The sequence below is a fragment of the Varanus komodoensis genome, unplaced genomic scaffold (assembly GCF_004798865.1).
Source record: "Varanus komodoensis strain SLA01 unplaced genomic scaffold, ASM479886v1 scaffold14_1, whole genome shotgun sequence".
Taxonomy (NCBI): domain Eukaryota; kingdom Metazoa; phylum Chordata; class Lepidosauria; order Squamata; family Varanidae; genus Varanus; species Varanus komodoensis.
Window position 1 is genome coordinate 12,096,398 of NW_025335438.1, and position 21,583 is coordinate 12,117,980.

The following is a 21,583-nucleotide window of genomic DNA, read 5'->3' on the forward strand; positions in this document are numbered from 1 at the left end:
TGAGAAATATGCATTGAATAAGTGAACAAAGTTTACCCTCTGTCAATCACCACACTGATTGTATGAATGGGTAGCCACTGTATTATGAAATAACAAATCCATGCTAATTGAGCAAGTGCTATCAGAAGCCAAAAACTGATGGTATAACAATAAAATTAACAATAATGAAACTTCTTAAAATAGATAGATGGCAACTATATTACTATTTGGTACTATTACATACTTTTTATGTAGGTCTGGGAGGAAAGCAGGTATCTAAGAAATATGGAATGATCACATGGACATAAGGCTATAGCACAGAGAAAATAATTGGATTCATATCCCTATATAAAGAAGAATTCATTTTTATTTATCAGTATTACTTGTAACAAAAGTAAAAGAATATGGCTACAAGTATGGAAGATTAAGAAACTGATATACTTTGTAAATATCTTTACATACATATTTATACTTCTTTAAAAGCAGTGATGTTCTAGATTTCTTACTGAGTAATTACAAAAATATATTCTCCCTCTGCAAAATCTAATACTGCTAGAACAGAAAAAATACTTTATTTATTACTCAAGAGATGCATAAGTTTAATGGATTTCTTACACTATATACATGAGGCTACAGAGTAAATAGTGCTGTGATCATCTTTCAAAACTGGTGTGTGTATGCATGCATGTGTACACATATGCATACACACACGTATACATATGAATTATAGAAATACAGTACAATGTTATAGTAAGGATTTTACCACAGCCAACAAAGCTGAAGTATGAGTTAAGTAGAAATATTTTCCAGGCACTACTGGAGTATACTAAATTGTGCTTTTCAACTGTAGCAGCATTTCATCATGACAGCAGGATTTCAGTTCTAAGCAAACATCTCCACCATGAAATGTCAATTATTACCAAGTCTGAGAAATGACATTTAATATAACTTTTCAGTAGATGATTTGAAATTACTTTTACATTTTAAAATCTGAATCCTGCAAATGTATACCATAGATACGTTTAATTTTAAACAAAGTTCAAGATTTTGGAAGGGCCATATACAGAGGATAGTTACAGTCGACTAAAGGCACGATTCTGTGCAAATTGAGGCAGAAAAAAGCAGAGAGTTTCAGTCTTTTTTCTGGCTAAACTGGCATAGGATTATACCATAAGTGAATTATGCATGTTATTTATTTTAATTAGTTGCTTGCCATGAACAGTAAACCACCCTTAGTAAGGGAGACCCACCAATGGAATCAGTCTTCTATGCACATGCATAATACACATACTTCTCTGAATGTGAATGGCCATTGCCATTTAGGGTCACTAAAATTCATACTTTCTCCTGTAACACAGGTATCTTAGAGCAGCTATGCATTTAAATCTGACTTAAAATTGCTATTGTGCTAGTGCAGAACTAGAAGCTACATTCCCTATTAACCATGATAGGCAAAGGTTATTATGTTATATATTCCGTTCAGAATAGAAAACATCTTGCCACTTTCCTAGTGTGAATATGCATAGAACATCATTTTCCAATTTCTTACTCATGCATTTGTATCCAATGTTTGCCAGCAAAATGAAAACTAGTTTACCTTCAAAACCTTGATACAACATAATTTTCTAGGAAGTATAAAGGAAGATTACAGGCCTTTGAACTACAGTAGGACTCTTCCTTAGTCAAAGCCTGTATTCTTATGTAAATCAGAATTTCTGAATTTTAAAATGCATAAGAATGCATGTTCTCAATTGAGGTTCTACAAACTCACTGAGCATAATGAAAAACCTCTTCTGCGCAGATAATTCACTGTTGTAGGAAAATTCCTTTCACAGTGTGTCCTGAACAATTTATCAAGAAGACTAATGAACAGAAATTTGAGTCATTGGAATCCACCTGTCATTTTTAATCTCTCATGTCATTGTGTCTTATGCTGGATGTTACTATTGCCAAATCATGTAAGGCAAGCACAAAATGACTGTGACCCATGTATTAGGAATGCACTGGCCCGTTTTAGGCTAGCTTGTTGTGATGTCTGAACAAATTACCAGGTGTAGTTTGTTAACCATGCACAAGCAAGCATGAAAACGTGACCTGGATGACATGTAATAAGAAGCCACCATGGGTGGATTTCCCTGTGGGGTTTTTCATCATGATGGCAGCCACCATTGTAAATGTACCAGATACAGCAAGAGCTCACCATAGCTTGTTGTAAACCCGATAGTGAGTTATTAGAGGGGCTCCCAAGCCACCTGTTGACATTAACCATCCCAACAATCCAGCATTTATTTATTATATTTATATCCTGCTTTTTCATACAACAATCTCAAAGCAGGTTGCATCAGTCTTCTCCTCCTGCTCCCAATCTTATCCCCCACAACAACAAACCTGTGAGGTAGACTGGACTGAGATTCTGTGACTGGCCCAAAGTCACCCAGTTGGCTCCATGGCTGAGCAGGGTTAGAACACAGATTGCCTGAATCACCAGATTCACACAAATAACAAGCTATAGCGCATCCCTAACATGGCTTGAATATTCTGATAGTTACTGCCTCAACAAAACATCAGAAATTCACCCATCGTCACTTCTTGTTACATGCGAGTCTCCCCCACCCCCACATGTGGTTGGATGGGTCAGGTTAGATATTTTCAGAGTGGCTTGTTATGATGTGTGAACCTGGCAGAGTGACTCATCCTTGGCTTGTTAGAAAAACGGTGTCCTCTGCCCTTCTACCAGCTCAGCACTTCATTTGACAGTAGCTTTAAAAGACTTTAAAAGGGAGGTAAAAAAGATTAAACATTTCAATCTTTAAAAAAAAAATTCTGTGGGTGAAGGAATTCTCCCATCTCAAATCACCATGGTGGCATTCACCCCAAGGGAAGCATGCATACAGGAATTACTGTGCTAAAAAAGGGAATGGGATTTGAGAAGCAGCCAAGGAGGTGTTTTTGTGTTTTAAAGAAAGAAAATACTCAGTCACCCCATTCTTTTAAAAAGGGGGGAACTCCCCTGCATTCCAAAGACATGGCATATACATACATACATACATACATACATACATACATGCATGTGTCTATATGTCTATATAAATGCAGGAATGTATTTATATAGAATATAGAGGGGAAAGAATCACCTCAGGGGTATAGAGGCAAAGTTCTCAGGAATAAATGCTGGGAACAGGCAGGCAGAAGGGAAACAAAGCTGGTCAGTGCTTTATCATCTGTAAACAGTGATGTGACTAGCAAGCAATTAACTAACGTGGCTTGTTTTCAACATGGCTTATTGTGAGGTGTGAACTGGCCAACTGAATCTTCTTTGAATGCATAACATACTGAAATGCTAATTTTTGAGTAGAGAGCCAACTGATAGAATTGCTGGAGGAAAAGAGGTTATTATGTGTGCAAGGATCTAAGCCTAACCCAACAACTCCACACTGTTTATTCTTTTATCTCCCTCCAGCTCAATGCATGGCTTTTTGAAAGGATCATAGTAATTTTTCTAATCTGTTTTGCTTGTTTGTTTTCATGTTGGTGCCAGTGAACACTGGGCAATTGGCACTGAAGCAACCAGTTAAAATATAGCATTATTTCTTTCTAAATGCCCTCAGTATAAATGCACAGAGCATGCACGTTACATCCAAACAACCTTTCCCCTACTTCCAGGATGAGTTGTTCTTCATTGGAGCAGTTATACTTAAGAAGAATGATTGTTTTATCTGAAGCTAAGTGCTACTGCTGATCAGTACTCAAGGCACATTTTATCACTTTCTGTTGTGTTCCTGCTTCACTTCACTGTCATGGAAACTGGTCTTTTAATTATTCCTCAAATAGGAAACTTTACTCTTCTCCAACAGGAGGCGGTGGCTGGCACAACTTGTACAACCTGTCAAAAACAAAAACCCATTATTAGAATAGCCACATTTTATGAAAGAGTCTGAAATGTTTAAGCATCATATGATCATTTTCCATTGAGTATATATCTATTAAGTAAGGGAATCAAAATGAAATATATGTCCTAGTATGCATATCCTTCATGTACTGAAATGTTATGTATACAAATAGCTTGGCAACAACAGAAAAATGTTATAATACCATTTACCATTCCAAGAACCCACTGTCATTAGGAAATGGTCTATTGATTTATTTGTGCTTTAAGTAGTATCTTGGTGATGAACATTATGTATCTACGTCCTTTCTGAGATTTGCCAGAGCTCAGAACAAAAAGATTTGGAAGTGATACCCTTGTTTCTATGATACTCTTTGCTGTATGTTAGACTACATTATTCTAGCAGCATTTGTAAGTTCTGAAGAACCTAGAGCCTTATTCTTTAAAGGTTATGGGAGACACATTAAAGACCCATTTACATGTTTCTTTGAGTATATGGTAGTTACGACAGTCCATTATAAGTTCTGTTTGGATTGCATCTCCAAAGGGCTTAGGTGGGCATGTTTCCTTTAAAATAGGGGCACCCTGAACCCAAACCAAAATTGGTTAAATCACTATGATCACTCTTTGTTTGTATAGCTTTAAAAGAAAGCTGATCTTTATAGAAAACATTAACTATTGTAGTTGTGAAATGCTGGCTGTAGGACCCTAACCATGGATTTCCACAGCTGTAATTCCTTAAATCTAAGCAGATCAGTATAATACTTGTCAGTTAAACAGTTTAACAACACATAGAGACTGTGGCTTAGATCCTAACTTTGTGTTGTGTGAACAGAATGAGACATGTACTCACAGAAGGGGTTCTTCTGTGAGGACAATTCTCATTCCTACACTGAAACTTCTGTGCAAGGAGGGAAAACCTAGGATCCAGTCCTTCACAACAAACTAGAAAGACAGTTATGTTAGGGTTTAGATGGCCCACGTTTAAAAAAAAGGAATAAAATTAATCCTTTGCTAATTAAAACAAGTTCTAATCTAAGTAGGCAGACCTACAAGATTCATCAGAGAACTTCCAAAGCATGTCATACACAAAACTTTTTCCATTCAATAAGGAATGAAGGAGAAACAAAATAAGCTCTCAATGGACATATACATTGGGACATTAATATATGTCTTAACCATGTAGCTATTAAGATACAACACAATTACGTTTCTTCCAACTACCTTCAATAGGAGGGCTTGTATCACCTAATACATTTGTGAAAGAAAAAAGAACTACCTGTTCATGTGCCAGGAACTTTAGAGACTGAATCATTCGTATTCACCAGGATGTTGCCCAAATTGGCTACATGGCATCCTTCCACAAGCTGGCCATGTACATTCTGTTATCCAACAATGAATTCAGCAAAAATCAACCTTTAGAACTTAATCACCACAGCTCAAAAAGCTGTGGTGTTGTGATTAGATGGCCAAAACTCCTCCTAACCCACCGACCCAGTTCAGTGCATGACCAAAAATCTTAACAGTTGTTATAGGCAGGGGGGGATGTGTAAGCCATAAGATTCTTTCTTGCCTTCTATAGTAAAGTTCAATTTGAATATAATTTATTTCAGAGAAGTTGGGTGGATTGTATTATTATTATATCAAGAAGCAAATTCTACATTTACCTCCAGAACACTGTAAACCTGCATCTAACCAAAAGCAAGAAACAGAATGAAGGATAGCAGTCTGTATATAAGATACAAACAAGAAACTGTTACTTAAATATAATTAACTAAAAGATAATTGTCACAAAAATTCACTAATTATACCTTCTGTGTTGCTTGTCACCTGGAAAAATCCCTTCATATTTAATTATTTGTTAAATGGGGATACTATTCCATATCTTTTTGTGAACATGAAAATGGTATCTCAGAAGTATCATCTTTTTAGCATTATATTTTTTAAAGTTTTATAATTCTAATTTAACCTATACATGCATATCAAGCTTCACTTCTTCATTAACAAAGTATTTATATTTGTTATACAAAGAACAAGACAGACTGTGAACAACAAGACTGACATAAACCCCATAGGGCAAAACAACAACAAATCCCCTTCATGCCATTCCTGGGGTTTGTTCATTTATTTTCATTAAGCTTTCCTGTTAGAAATTTCAGTTGGTATTGGCATTGGTAAAAGGGATGAGTGGTATATGTTTTGGGGGCTGGTGGGAAGGTATCAGAGATGGACTGGGGGAAAACCAAGTATGTTGACCCAAAAGAAATATTTCAGAGCTCTTCGAGCTCACCTATCATTTGAAGTAGGTGTTTATATTCCCTTAACATTTCTTTCTGAGCTGGGTTTAGAGGAACTTGATTGGCATCTCAATTTATAATACTGTAGATAAAGCAGCATCCTGTATTGAAATGAGGCATAACTGAACAACTGAAGCTCCCAAGCTAGTTGAAACTTATCCTACACTTTGTGAATTATAAGCTATTTGATATACAGAGCTCCACAAAGGAACAATGTTTCAAGAGTGATAGGGAACACCAAAAACATCAATTAGCTTTCTCTAGCATTATTTTAAACAAGCAAACAAAACATTATTCATTGGAATAATAAGCATCTTCTAAGGGGCAAATTCCACATTTTAAGGGGTTGATTGTTTGTTTTTTAGTTAGACCCCCAGAACAAAACAAAATACTCGTAGCTGTCGCTAAATATTACTAAACACTGCAGCCTCTGAATAAAGTGTTTATCAGGAACTTGAGAAATGGTGGTCTTGATTACAGGCACTTGACTGTAATGTTTAGTTACCTTGGAGCAGAAGGTGGTGTGCGATCTCTAACTCCTAAATTCTTGGCAGTGTTCTGCACTCTTGCTCCCTGCAAAACAGAAAAATGATTGTACTTCATATATAATCTTTTTTTCAGTCTGCACCAGAACAGTTACCGGATTACACAAAGTTGTCAAGGATAGAATTCCTAAGCAATCGTTTTTATTTGCACTGTGAGAAATACATGATTTCAAATAAAAAATGAAAAAGAAATAAACCGCAAAGAGGTTTGACAATTTCAGGAAATATAATATTATTTTTAAAAATCAAAGATTTTTTCCATTAAAATTCTAAAGGCAGAATTTTTTTAATCAAACTTTTTAAGGCATGGAAATGCATAAAGAAGTGATCCCAGTGACAGCTGGGCATTTCTGTTTCTAGCCTTGGTGAGAAACCAAATGCATAAAGAATGGTTTTGTTCTACAAAAGTTTGATTTAAGGACAGTATTTCTGGATGAGATCAGAAGGAAAGGGTTATCTATAGACTTATTCAGGCATGCATAATCCCCCATGCAATGAGATGAGCAGGAACAAGTATGCTAGCACCATCATTCTGCGTGATTTACAGGAGGGCTATCTCAGCAGGAGGATTGCTCTACTCCTGTAGAAACCATTTGCAATTGAAAATCTTGATGTTAAGCAAAGCAGGCTATCTGCTATAGAGAATTATCCTCCAACTTGTGATGACAATAGCATTATAGAGGGACAAATTGAGCATGCTCATCTCTACTCTCCAAAATATGATTCTTATCATATTCATGGGAAGAGACAATCACATAAACCTATGGTAGTCCATCTCCATCTGAAAGGAAGCAAAAATAACCTCTCCCAAACCTACTTTTATTTGAAACACCTATATGGGCTTTGCTCCATGGTTTTTGTAGCATACTGTATGATTCATACATAGACATAGCCATAGGCTGCAGAAAAGTTCTGGAGTCTCATGAGCCATGGCAACAAGCCATCCTGCCTGGATTCACATATCATATTGAAGTATGCACAGGTCAGAACTGATTGTGGCTTATATAAGCCACTGATTGGCATAGTAGTCCTATGTTTATTTGCTTTCTATGAGCTTATTTGCATGTAATGAGAAGCTACTATAGGGAAATTGGCAATTTGCCTACATTAGGGCTTCTTGTTGCAATGTGAGTTGCTGCCATTTTTATCTTTTCATAGCAAGATCCTCTGGGTGCAGGGACAGTCTTATGTCCCAATGGCACCCCTACTTTTGAACTTGTTCCTAAGATTCTACCACCTTAAGAAGAAGCAAAAGTTCAAGCCATCCCATTAACTGAAGTAGTTATCTTTGACAGCTGTGAAAGATAAATGGTCTATTTTTCCAGTAGATTTAGAAAGGGTTAAAAACATTCTGGCAGGAAATACAATGGTATATAAACACTCTCCTTGGTATATTTTTCTGCTCCCAAATTTTTTTGGTAGGAAGTAATGCATACATTTAATAAATCACAATTTCTTGAACCTGTAAGGGAGGTGGCTTGGGTGACAAGAAAATAGAACAAATTCAAAAATATGCACAACTTTTCTGAAAAACTGCAAGGTAGATGGCAACTGAGAACACACAGGGGAATGCATTATGACAATCTGCATCTTCACTTTGGTGTACAGTAATACACATGAGACCAAATTACCAAAACCAATATTACTGGAGCGAGATTACATTACATCATTGCTATCTTATATTTAAGTCAAATTAAAGCTGCATTTTCTGAGAATCCCCACAGAACCTTGGGGGAATTTGTGTATAACAGATCTGATTGCTGTTTTGCAGGAAGCACAATTCAGATATGAAAATGAAATTAGCATAGACAAAAACAGATTCACATAAAGTTAGTTATGTTAATGGAAAGACAGAAGAGGGTCCAAGCTGCAATGTTAATTCAGAATCAGCATTTACATGTAATAGCTTTTGCTAATGGCAAGTAAAATAGTACTGTTTTTAAACTGCTATTATTATAGTACAATTATATGTGTACGTGTGTGTGTGTGTGTGTGTAATATAAATGAAGAAAAACTAAACAGAAAGACAACAAATAATGAGGAAATGAAATACACTGAGAAAAGAGCAGCAACTTCTGGGAAAACTATTCAGTTCTACTCTTCAACCATTATTATTATTATTATTATTATAAAAATATTAAATTGAAAAACTACAATATTAGAGAAATTTATGAATGCAATATTTATATCATGGATATATATGAGTTTTAATTGCTTGTTTAAAACATTTTATACCATTCTTCATTCAACAGATCCCACCACATACCGTGTTTCTCCAAAAATAAGACACTGTCTTTTTTTTTTTTTTTTTTGCTCAAAAAAACACATTAGGTCTTATTTTTGGGTAGGCCTTATTTTTTAATGTACAAAATGTACATTTAATGTACACCCTTCTGCTTGCACCTTTCTGCTGTGCATGCTTCTGCCCTGCACTCCAATTGCTTCCAAAAGCTGTATGCACTGATCCTCTCCAGCGCCTGCTACTGGTACTATCACAGGCAGCGGAGGAAGCAGAGCGGCATGAGCCGATGCTTCCTCTATAGTGCTGGCTCCTGGGACAGGTGGAGTGCATTTGATATCACTCCACCCTTCACAGGAGTCAGGACTATAGAGGAAGTATTGACTTAAGCCGCTCTGCATCCTACCGCTGCACCCTCTGCACCCCTCTGGCACTCTGCAAGTAAGCAAAAAAAGTAAGACCTATTACCAATAATTTTTGATAATAGGTCTTACTTTCGGGGTAGGGCTTATATTATAGAACCTACCCCAAAATAAGACTAGGTCTTATTTTCAGGGTAGGTCCTATTTTTGGGGAAACACGGTACTTCCAAATCCTTACAATGTACAAAGAAATCACTACATTGATAAACAACTTCAATGATAAAAAAAAAATGAGATGGCCAGACCAACTCTTGTATAAGAGCGAAAGAGTTGGTCTATCCATCTCATTTTTTAAAAAGTGTACTCTAATCCAGTGTCTCAGGCATGGCAATACTGATATGCACACAGAATGGTGACATACAAGTGCTTGCCTTTCCATTCACTTCATCGCTACACAGATAAATTGATGCATATGCTCTTCTTCCCTCTTCATCAAAATTAATGGAGAACATCAGGACATCTGGATCACAGGGACAGCATGTGTTAAATTACTTATTGCTAAGTTAACATAAAGACTTTTTTTCTTCCCTTAAATCAGGGGTCTCAAACTCAACTTACCTGGGGGCCGCTGGAGGTAGAGTCTGGGTGAGGCTGGGCCGCATCAAGTATTCCACCACCGTGGTGGAGGCGGGCCGCTCATCCCGCGGCCGGCCCGGGTGCCGCCGGCACTTTGAAGGGCGCAGGGCTCCTCCCCCATGCCCCGCCCATCCCGGCAATTGGCCCATGGGCCGCAAGTTTGAGACCCCTGCCTTAAATGCTGACTTAGGGTGGGACCATTACTCATGCTGATAGTTAAAATTCTTCTATGAAAATACAGCAGGACTTACCAAATGGGTTTTGTTATAAAATATACTTATCTTTAAAAATCACTGTACATAATTTAGAACTTTCTGGCATGTTGATGAGATTATGGAACAATTATTCCATTTTGTTGATTTATAGATAATGTTGTCTTATCTTTATTGACTTGAATTCAGAATGCTTCCATAATAATACCACATTACTGGGTTGGATCCTAACTATTCATTCCATGAACAGAAGGAGTTTGCTGACACATAAGGAATGTTCCAGTCACATAAAGACTCCACAGAAGCTCTTTCAATTCACACAGGGTAAGATTTTATTTTCATTTTTTTTCTGTAGAAAACCTGGAATGGTTCTTAGAGTAATCAATGCCAGCCTATCTTCAGTGCTACTATCAGAGCAGGCGTTAAAGCTATTCTGTTTCCTAGTACAGAATGCAGCAAAATTGCTAATGTATCTTATGTAGGAGCAAGTTGTTATATGTCAAAAGAGTACAATAATATTTTGTTCAAGCTTTGTAATAATTCTCTCATATTCATGCTGTAATTCATGCAGTTTACCATAATAGTTTCTTTATAGCAGTCACTACTTATCTCCATTAGTATTCCTATTCTAATCCTCTTGTGGTTCTCACTTAGTTCCATTGTATTTAAGGATGTGTAAGGAATCTGTTTGGGGGATGAAAATTCAATGTCCTTTACTGACTTAACCTTCCAGATGCCAGGTTCTGTTCCATATTCCCCACAGTGGCACCAACCAACACATGGAGTTCCACTTTTGAAATGAGCCAAGATTTGTGCAAATTTATTTTTAAAAAATTCAGAAAATTTGCACACATTGCAGCAGCCAGCATTTGTGCAAATTATCATGCTCAATATTTGCACAAATATCAGGCACCACAATTTCTGCAAATATCCATATGTATATGGAGAGCCAATGTGGTATAGTGGTTAAAAGCATGGGTCTGGGAGTCAGGTGACCTGAGTCACTATGGGCCAGTCACAGCCTTTCAGCCCAACCTACCTCACAGGATTTCTGATGTGGGCATAAGATTGAGAGCAAGAGAAAGAGATTGATGTAAGCCATTATGAGTTCTTTAAAACATCCAATACATCCAATAAATACCAGATGAATTTAACAAAGTCCTAATGACAAAGTAGTATGAGAATGATACTATCCTGATCCTCTATCATTAAGTGCCTGGTCCAAGCTAAAGCATTTTCAGGAGGTAACCAAGTGGAGAAAATCAGTCCAGTTCAGAGCTTAGTCTGTAGGACCTATTTTGCCAACTATTCAGGTCAGGTAATGGGGGATCTGAAAGAGCGGTTCAGGTGCGCAGCCAAATGTCAAGGAATCCTTTCAGTCCAGAAGACCAAATCAAAGCACTGAATTGAAATGGCATTGTCTGCAACAGAGAGCAGGCTCAAGCTGGACTAAATTACAGCTGATTGTAAATCAGCAGAGCTGGTTAATTAGGTCAGCATGTTGCTTTTAAGGGAGGCCCCACACTGCCTTCTGTTTGGGCTTCAGATGCTCTTGCTTCAGCTTCTGCCTTTCTATGGAATGAACTGCCTCCAGCTCTGTCTCCAAGAAAGGCTATGGAGGGCCCAGGCTGCTCTTCCAGTAGAAAACAATCTGCTGCAGCATTGACTTCACTGCTTAGATGTGGCTGGGGCCCACCATGCTGGTTATCTTCCCCTTCTTCTTCCTCAGATGACTCCGCCAGCTAGTACTCAATAAAAACTGACCAAGGGAATATACTGGACACACCATTCCATAATGGAATGGAACATGCATAAAATAGTAAAACTGCCATGAAGTTCTTTACACAAATTAGACTGCCTCCCTTACACATTTCTGGACCATTGTCCCTCGTCTGGTCTGGTCCATTTCCAGTCACCAGAGTCAAGCTCAAACCATATACGTTTCTCAGCGTTGGACAGCCCTAGTTGTATTCCAATTCTGTTTTAACTCCCAGCAAACTCACCTATCATCTGAATCCTCTCATAATAAACCATTTCTTACCATTCAGAATGCAGCAGTGCCTTGAATGACTTATTTAGTGTCCTGAGGCCCAGCCCATCTTAATCCGTTCGTAGCACAATTCCTTATATTCTCAAAATGGCAGGACTCTTTTGCAAAACCACTGATTCATTTGTGATGGTTAGGTTGATGGATAATTGGTAGAAGGAAAAATGTAATACATCATAATAAGAACAGATGTCTTACTTGTTTGCGCATCACATCTGTAGCTTGTAGGATATAGCGGGGAGGAAGGCCATGACTCCGAGCAAGAATTATAGCTTGTTCCAGCGTGACACTAAGCGTACACCTGAAACACAAAAATCAAATAAAAAATCCTTTTAAAAATAATTTTACGGAGTACCATTAAAATATGTTTTAAAAAATCTGTAGCTGTCCATTAGAAAAAAATCCAAATTCACAGTAGGGAAATAGCTTAGTTATGACTAGCCAGTAATTTGCATTGCTGTTGCTACAAACTGTGAACTGTCTTTTAATCATGTTTTTATGGGATACTCTATAAACTGCTTAGGGTGTTGTCCAATAGAGTTGCCTGTTAACTTTTTAAATTAAGAGGATCATGGGCATCCTATGCAGAGGAGGAGGAGTGTAGAGGTGAATGTCGCTACTGCTTTATTCCCTCCCTGCAAAGCAGCTAGATAGTCAATTTCAGCTGTCTAAGTGCTGTATTTCAGAGCAGGATGGAAGAAGGCTGAGGCACTACCAAAATACTTTGTACATTGGCAGCATTGGTCTTCTCTTCTCCCTGTCCCAAGAATTCAACCTGAACCACTTGCTCTAAGGTCACTTTTGCAGCATCAGAGAAACAGTAAGATGCACAGAGGGCATTCTGAGTGCAGAGTCCCAGCTCTGACACTGGAGCTTTTGTGACTTTGGAGCTGGGACTGTGAAAAATCCCATGGCCCTCAAGGGGCAATGATACAGACATATCTTTGAATCATTAAGAAGTAAATAGTAATCTTGAAAGTTTACTATTTTGTGATATTTTATTTGGTCCTAATTAAGGTATTTTCCAGCTCTGACTTTGTAAACTTTACTAAAATGTGTATGATTATTCTATATGGGTGACTTTGCCAGTTCTATCCATTAATTATTTGACTTCCCAATGATGGTGAAAAGCATCCAGCTGTCCCTGTTCATACAAAGATAGCATGTCAGAATGTCCATATACAGAAAATATTATCAACCTAACTGCATGAGCTGCCAGGACCTACATCCAAACTCCAGAGGCTGCACAAAAGCAAAGTGAAGTGAGGCCAGGCCAGGCTGGCACTGCTGTAACAGGCAATGGAAAATCATATCCATTTTCCCACAGACTGGCCCAGGAACACAGGTTGTTCATGATTGGTCTGTTTGCAACATTCAGCCAGGTTAACCTGCACTGGTGAAGGGAGCTCAACTACTATTTTCACTACTCTTCCTTTATCAGCTGGACAATAATACAAAGGATTACACAGTGCAATCTGTTTACTATTATTTACTTCATTTCTGTATCATGCCACAGCCAAAGTGCAAAAAGTTTAGCTTTCTGAATCCTGTGATAGCATAATCCAAGTTGGCCAGTCGTTTCAATAAATTTCTCTACACTCTGAGAGTTAATAGGCATATTTGATATCCAAAGAGGAATATCCTTGAAATTCCATGTTCCCTATCTCCCTGGACTTTTCTAGCATAACTATAAGCTGTAAGTTTGCAACATTGGCCTGCAAATAAGAGATGGACCATGGCCATTATATTTGTCATTCTAATATGCACATCTTTATGTAGTGCCTCACCTTTCAACTACATTTTAGTGTAATCGTAAAAACAATATCTCCATATCAACAAACCAGATGTATTAACAACTGTAAGATTACTTTTTCTCAAATGGCTAAAACTGAAGTTCACAGAGCATACTCAATATGTTCATTTTGGAATTTAAATTTAATCCTGGGATTTTCAGCCATTCCAAGTCAATGCTCTTATCTACTGGGCAGTATATACACTTCAGTCGAATGCTTGTTTATTCAGCAATGAGTCTGGAAGCTTTTCATTGTAAACTGTTGTAAGCTACCAGTGCAGGAGGGAGGAGTGGCATTCTGTGCCTGCATGCAAGGCAGTTAAGAACAGCCATGTCCAGGATTTTAGTTCTGGCCTTAAAATCCAAAATAGCAGACTTATACATACATTATAATACACATGTGCCATATAGCACTGTGAAGGTTAAAAGGGGCATTTAGTTTGTTTTTAACATGCCCCCGTCCAGATGATACACTTATTAGAGACGTCTCTCTGAAACAGTTATGGCATGTTGCTATACTGTAAAACTGAAAACACATTGCAATAAAATTCAAAGCATTTGAATTGCTAGCTATACAAAAGCTTCAAGTATTTAGCGTAAATACTTGAGTGCAAATCTTTAAAAAAATTATATAGTTTTGCAGCTTAGTGCTGTTAAGTACATTTCAGTTTGGACCACAGTAAATTAATTAGCAGATAAAAGAACCAAACAGTTCAAAAATCCAGTAGTTCTACTTTCTATACAAGATGAAAGATAACTGGGCATGGTGTTTACTTAACTGAAAAGAAAACTGATGATACATGTTGTTACTTCTTAAGAACCTACGCCATTATACTCACGCTCCTTTTAATTTGACTGTATCCACAAAGCATAAAATCACTGAGAGACTGCAACATTTTTCCTTTCTCTATTAATATTCCACATACTCCTAATCTCAAATGCAGCCTTTTGCCAAGTAAATTTAACCAACCATTTTTTTAAACTGATGACAAACTTCCAATTTGTCAAAGCACATTTAAATACTTTCTAGCCTGCCTGTGATATTGTCCTTGTCCCTCATAGTAATATCTTCCATCAGCAGTTAAGATAGGAAAAAACCATTGCTACAAAATGGATAACTGTTCATTACTTTGAAAGAATTGCCGAGTAGATAACCACTTCAGCAATTAAGAGAGAGAGAAAGAGATTCTCTGAAAACATTTAAAAAATACTTTGACTTGTTAGGATAGAAGATAAATACACTGAAAAACAAGGGGGGACCTACACATGGGCTGTATTCACATGTAATGCTAAGCAATACGGCACATTTACCTAGCAGCATGGTATCTCACCTTTTGTCTTAGCTTCACACATTTGCATAGTTTCTGATCATGCATGGTTTCCATGCTTCTCCATCTGGCAGCACATATCCCATCAGCCCCATGGCTCAGAATTAATCCCAGGGTGCACCACTCCTGCCTGTGTTGCCTGCCTCTCCCTTATTGCCCCCCTCCCCATCACATGGCCTCAGCTGGCTGCATTTTTCCCCCTCTGCTGCTCTACAAAGCAACTGCCCTCTCGTTGGAGTAGCGCTGTTGTTTTCTGTAGAAGCACATGTGGGAATGTTTTTTGGATGGCAATAAGGAATGTGTTTGTCTCCAGCTGTGGAAGGGAATAGCAGTGCTGGTTGACAGCCCTCAGGAATGCCAGGAACAAGATAGAAGAGGCAAAGAGGGTGGGAAACTTGGACTTCTAAAGGGAGATTGCCCAGATGGGGATGTCTGTTCCTGTTTCACATCACTAATATAGGTTGAGGTGGGTTAACCAAATGTTAGTACTAGTGTTCAAATGAAATTGTTGGTAGAATAGTCTCTCAAAGAATGCCAGTGTAATGAGGGAGATGGTAGAGGGAGATGGTTTGTCTTTCCATCCCCATATTATGGGTCTCCTAGCCACCAGGAGGGCTCATATAGTTTCCTTGTCGTGGCCAGAGGATAGTTTGCAGGATGTATGAATATAATTCAGCAATACATTGTTAAGCAAGAATGTTACACTTAGGGCAAAGTTGGTATATCTAACAACTTCTGGCCAGAAGGACACCACCAAAATGCATTTCTACATCATGCGCACTAATGAGTCCAATATGTCTCAAAGAGCAGCTTTTGTTGTATACGGTGCAGTTTCAGGCCAAGGGATATGAAAAGTATAGAGGATGTGGCTATTTTCCACCGGTGTGGTTGTACATGGCATCCTAACTCCCCATGCCATTCTTCTCTGAGTGTCTGGATGACAAGCTGGTTGTATGTTAGGAATCTTTCCGAAATAAATTTTATTGGCTTGGTTGTCTGTACAGCAGACAAGTGAATGTTGCTGGGCCATAGAGGAAATGGGGCATATATTTTATTTGAAAGTGGCATGAGTGTGTGTTTTGGGGTAGTTGATATGTCCACTGAAAATCATCAAAGGAGAGGAATTCATAGTCTTTGCCTATTCACTGATCTACCCAGATGTACACTACACTGAGTTCAGTGCAGCTTACTCCCAAGTGAAATTATATAGGATTACAGCCCTGAGGTACCTAACTCCAGCAGTCATACCCCCATGTAAATTAAAACAAAAACAAATTCTTACTACTGTTAGACTGGCTGTATTGTTCCAAAATAAGGATTTTTATATTAACTTTCTGTTATTATTTTTCATATTTTTTTAAAAAGCACACCTGCCACTTATTCTGTTCTCTTCACTTAATTTCCCTAATTAGTGACCTTTAAATAAACTATTTATTTATTCATGAAAAAGCAAAGCTACTCACAGTTTTAGACATAATGCAGAATTATGTGCTTACATTTTTATTCTTAAAACCACTACAGATATTTTCACTTCTGAATTGTCCACCTTAGATGCTCTCAAATACTACTCCACAAGATGGCCTGTAGTTTGCCTATGCCAGCAGGAGGAAGACTTTATGCTAAAAATTTATTAGATAGTGCTTCTAGGAACCCCATAATCCTAAGAATGCAATGTACTTCACTGTTTCAGATTATATTTCCCAAATCAATAAGCATCCTATATTAACTATTAATTCCTGAATAAATGTAATCTGAAAAGTCAATAAATCATTGAAAAGAAAGATGGGGATGTACACATTATGATATACTATTCTTCTCTCCATAAGAACTGAGCCAGTATCCCTTAAACAAATAGTTCCAAAGAAGGCAAGTTTTCAACTCCAGTAGATGTGAGATAGATACTAATACTTAGGTCCTCAAGTTTATGCTGTTTCTTCTCCACTGTAATCTGTGAGAAACTGAGAAGGACCACTTACATTCACAGTGCATAGTTGGCCATTCTCTATATTTTTTTGGGTGCCACTCCAGAAGAATCATGCCAGAACAGTACATTCTCACAGGAGTGAGACAAATCAACTAACTGTATCAATTAAAGTTGCATGATACCTTTCCAAATGAAATAAATGGTGTTTGCTCACGGTATTGTAATGATTATAGCACTGTATACTGAAATGGAACATCTGCTGAAACGAGGATTTCTATCCTGCAATATAGAGATAAGCAACTGTGGGACATCTGGGGCACATTTTCACTGTTGCCCTTTGAACTGCCTGTGAGAACCAAAACATTTTATTTTAATGGCATCAATTGCAACTATAAAGCCCCAGAGGGGTCAAATTGCAAAACTATTTAGTGTTGAGCTCTTTGGTGGTCCATTAACCTTTTTGTCAGTTTATATAGCTGCTCCAGATATCTTTACAAAATAATAACCATGAATTCAGGGAAAACTGGGGCCACAGCAGGGTCAACATGTATGTGTTGCCCACCCCTGCCCCACAAAGAAAATGTATCCTTGCATACTTCTCCTCAGAAGCCATGAATTTCAGGACCATCTTTTTCTTCAAATAGTATAACCTGCCCTGAGGGAACAAGTCGCAGAAGCCTTGAAAGGATTGCATAATGCATGCCTTTATCCATTCTGAGACAGATGCTATAAAATCTTTTTGCATATATTTACCCTCCAAAAGTTAACAATAACGCAGTGCCTGTCCTAAAAGGACCTGTCCAAGGGCTGAAAACCTTAACTGCACTCCTAATACCTTGTGTGCATCAAATTTTCTCTTGTAAATATGGGGAACAGTTGAAGAATAATCTGGATCTTAAAAATTATAAATCAGAGAACTCACTTTGGGCTTCAAGCCCAAGTTTGGTCAAAGGGTGATTTTTATGAATTATGCACACATTGTCCTTAAAACGGTCAGAGATATTACAGAAACAGTGAGGAACAATAGAGAAAAGTTAATATAATGACACTAAGGCAAATTGACTCAAAGCTAACTTACAGCTTTTGTGGCCAAGCTGAAGAAGCTGAGGAGGGAGAACCTTTCCTTGCCTGGTCCCTGAACCCACAACAGGGCATCAGCAGAGATGATTTGCCCACTGCAAAGTGCCAAAAAGATCTGCTTTGCAAAGACACTAAATGGTGTTTTGGAGACTATGGGAAAGAAGAGGACAGTTGAGATCATGACGCAGGGGGTATCTGCACCACTAGGAACCTTTCTATGATCCTTGATACTGATCAGGAGTTCCAACCAGGGTCCTCTGGAAGATATGAGCAACCTTACAATGAGCCTCTATTACGCAGAGCGCCAACTTTGTTGCCAAGATGACAACATGCAACTTCTGCTCCTGTGTATCTTCAAGCACCCATAGAACCTGCTCCCTTCTCTATCTCACAATGCCAGTTTTCACAGCCCTTATGAATGCCCTATGTACTGCACACTGGGAGGCCCTGACCTATGAGGGTGTGACTTTGTAGCCCTCCATTAGTGAGATTTTGCTAAGAGCAGGTGCCAGTTTCTCACATGTTTGTGTCTGAACCTTAATTTCTTCTACCATATGCTAATATGGCTCTAGCCAGATAAAAGTGGGCAATCAAGGCCTTTAGGATGCTTTCTGTGTACAAGCTGTAGCAGTGCTTTTTTTGTAAAAAAAAAAAAAAAAAAAGGTGCCGGAACTCATGAAATTATTTACCTTTTGCATGCAGTCAATCACTGTACACACACATACACGTCAGTTGTGTAACAAAACATAATGGTTGCCACCCGCAGTAAGCACTCAGTGCGCGACCACATGACCAATCACAAGCCAAGCAGCGCCACAAGCTGAGCAGAACCATCACAACCAGCGTGGACGAAGTACGCATGCATCGGATTCGACACATAAACAGTCTGCATGCACCGTTTTAATGATTTTGCCGCCGACCTGCTACACTCAACAGGGTGATTCCAAATCCACATGGACCAAACATCAGTTTTTCAAAAGTTACTTTTAAAAGTTACTTTTAAAACTTGGAAAATCTGTCGAAAAAAGGTGCCGGAACTCAATTCCGGTGCGTTCTATGACAAAAAAAACACTGAGCTGTAGGATCCTTTGCCTGGACCTTATATTCCTAGGTATATGACACCGATTCAATATTCTGTGTTTCTCCTTCCTTGACTTGCTCATATTCCAAGAGGTTTCTCTCCTAGAGCTGAGGCAAAGAAAGTATCTTTCAAAGGCTATAGCCCTCTTTATGTATCAGCTGCCATAGAAACATTACTAGCATGTTGCACTTGCTGGCAGATTTGGGCCAAGATGTGATGGTGGGCAAAGCTTAATATATGCAGAAGTTTCAGCATGGTACATTTATTTTTCAGATACAAAGCACAATTTGCAGCTGGCAGCATATAAAATATGAAGGACAAAAGGCAATTACAATGATGCCATGTGGTATCGTACCTTTGCTTTTACATCGACCAAGCACAGGAGCATAGAAACACAGGCAGCAGTGAGGCCATTTTTCCATCTAGCACAGCACTGTGAACACTGACTGGCAGTGGCTTTCTAAGTTTCAGGCAGGACTCTTTCCTAGCCCTACTTGGAAATACCAAGGGTTGAACATGGGACATTCTGCATGCAAAGCTGATCCTGCACTACAGGACCCTAGATCGTTTCTTAGCCCAGTATTGTTGGTACTGATGGGAAGATCTTTATAGTTCTTCCCAGCCCTATCAGTAACCTTCTACATGTGTGCACCTGGGAACGTCTGACATTGCTGCTGCCGCTGCCCTGCCACAGAGGCCAGGACCACCGGCCCAGGACCCTGCTCTGCCTGCTTCTCCTGGCACGTGTGAGAGACACACTGGGATGGGGAGGGGCACGGGGAGGGGCCCTGCGGGCCACAAAGCGCCGGCGGCCTCGGGCCGGCAGCCAAAGGGCGACAGCCTAAGGGCAGTTGCTGTTTGGGGGCCGAGCGGGGGGCTGGACTGGCCAGGTGCTTTGGCCGTGGTTTGGTTTTATCTGTGGGCTAGTGGTGGATTATGGTGGATGATGGTAGGATGTTTTAATGGTTTTAATTGTTGGTTTTAGATTGTTTTTAATTGGTGCATCTCGTGCTCTCCTATGATGTCGCCTGGGGAGTGCGGGGGTGCCACCATCGGGGTGTTGGTGGGCAATGGGTGTTATGGCGTTAGGGGGGTCTAACGGGTCAGCATAGAAGAAGGAGGGACAGATGGTTAACACCTGTCCCTCTTTCTGGTTATTCCCCAGCCGGCGGGTTCCAGGTAGACTTGTCAACTGCCCTCCAGGCCTGTCGGTGCTGCTGCTTAATGCCAGGTCGGTCCAAAATAAGGCAACACTCATCCATAATTTGATCATGGATGAGAGGGCCGACCTGGCTTGCATCACAGAGTCCTGGGTGGGTGAGGGGGGGATGTTTCTCTCTCACAATTGTGCCCGCCCAGGTACCTGGTCCAGCACCGACCATGCCTGGAGGGGAGGGGAGGGGAGGGGGGGTTGCTCTGGTTTATCGAGCTTCTATTTCCCTTGTGGGGCTTCCTGTCCTCTCAAGGTCGGGGCTGGAGTGCCTCCACTTGGTGTTGGGTGACCGAGACAGATTGGGGATTCTGTTGGTGTACCGTGCACCCTTCTGCCCAACAGACTCCCTGCCTGAGCTGACAGAGATTGTCTCGGACCTGGTGTTGAAGACTCCCAGGATGTTGGTCCTGGGGGACTTCAATCTCCATGCCGAAACAGTTCTAACCGGGGCAGCTCAGGACTTCATGGCCTCCATGGCAGCCATGGGGCTGTCTCAACACATCATTGGCCCAACCCATGAACGTGGACATACTCTGGACCTGGTTTTCTTGATGGGGCAGGAAGAGGGTGATCTGAGGGTGAGGAATTTAAGTTTGACGCCCTTGTCATGGTCAGATCACTTCCTCATAAGGTTTGAGCTCGAGAGCGGCCTTTCCCTCTGCAAGGGTGCGGACCCGATTGTATTGGTCCACCCTCGGAGCCGGATGGATCCTGCTGGATTCCTGGAAGCTATGGGGGATTTTCCGGTTAACAAGGCTGGTGATCCTGTCAATGCCCTGGTTGAACTGTGGAATGAGGAGATGACCAGGGCTATTGACATGATCACTCCCAAGCGTCCTCTCCCACCTGGCAGAGCCCGTTCATCTCCTTGGTATACATCTGAATTACGGGCGATGAAGCAGGTTGGGAGATGTCTAGAGCGTAGGGGTAATTCTGACCGAACACACTTAAGAGCCCATTAT

General features: G+C 39.6%; 1 protein-coding gene across 5 annotated transcripts in view; it reads right to left on the bottom strand.

The window, feature by feature from the left end:
• Positions 1-328: 328 nt before the first annotated feature.
• PREX2 (phosphatidylinositol-3,4,5-trisphosphate dependent Rac exchange factor 2) overlaps positions 329-21,583 on the bottom strand; it is a 147,675-nt gene continuing 126,420 nt past the window's right edge. For 3 of the 5 annotated variants that reach the window (XM_044424092.1, XM_044424094.1, XM_044424095.1), the window contains 3 exons: positions 12,402-12,504; positions 6,668-6,735; positions 329-3,862 (listed from right to left, as the gene is read on the bottom strand). In XM_044424092.1, coding sequence (XP_044280027.1) covers positions 3,817-3,862; positions 6,668-6,735; positions 12,402-12,504 — 217 coding nt within the window. In that variant the 3' untranslated portion in view covers positions 329-3,816. Of the gene's footprint in view, positions 3,863-6,667; positions 6,736-12,349; positions 12,505-21,583 lie in introns of those variants that run through there. The other 2 variants (XR_006414086.1, XM_044424093.1) reach the window with 2 other exon arrangements.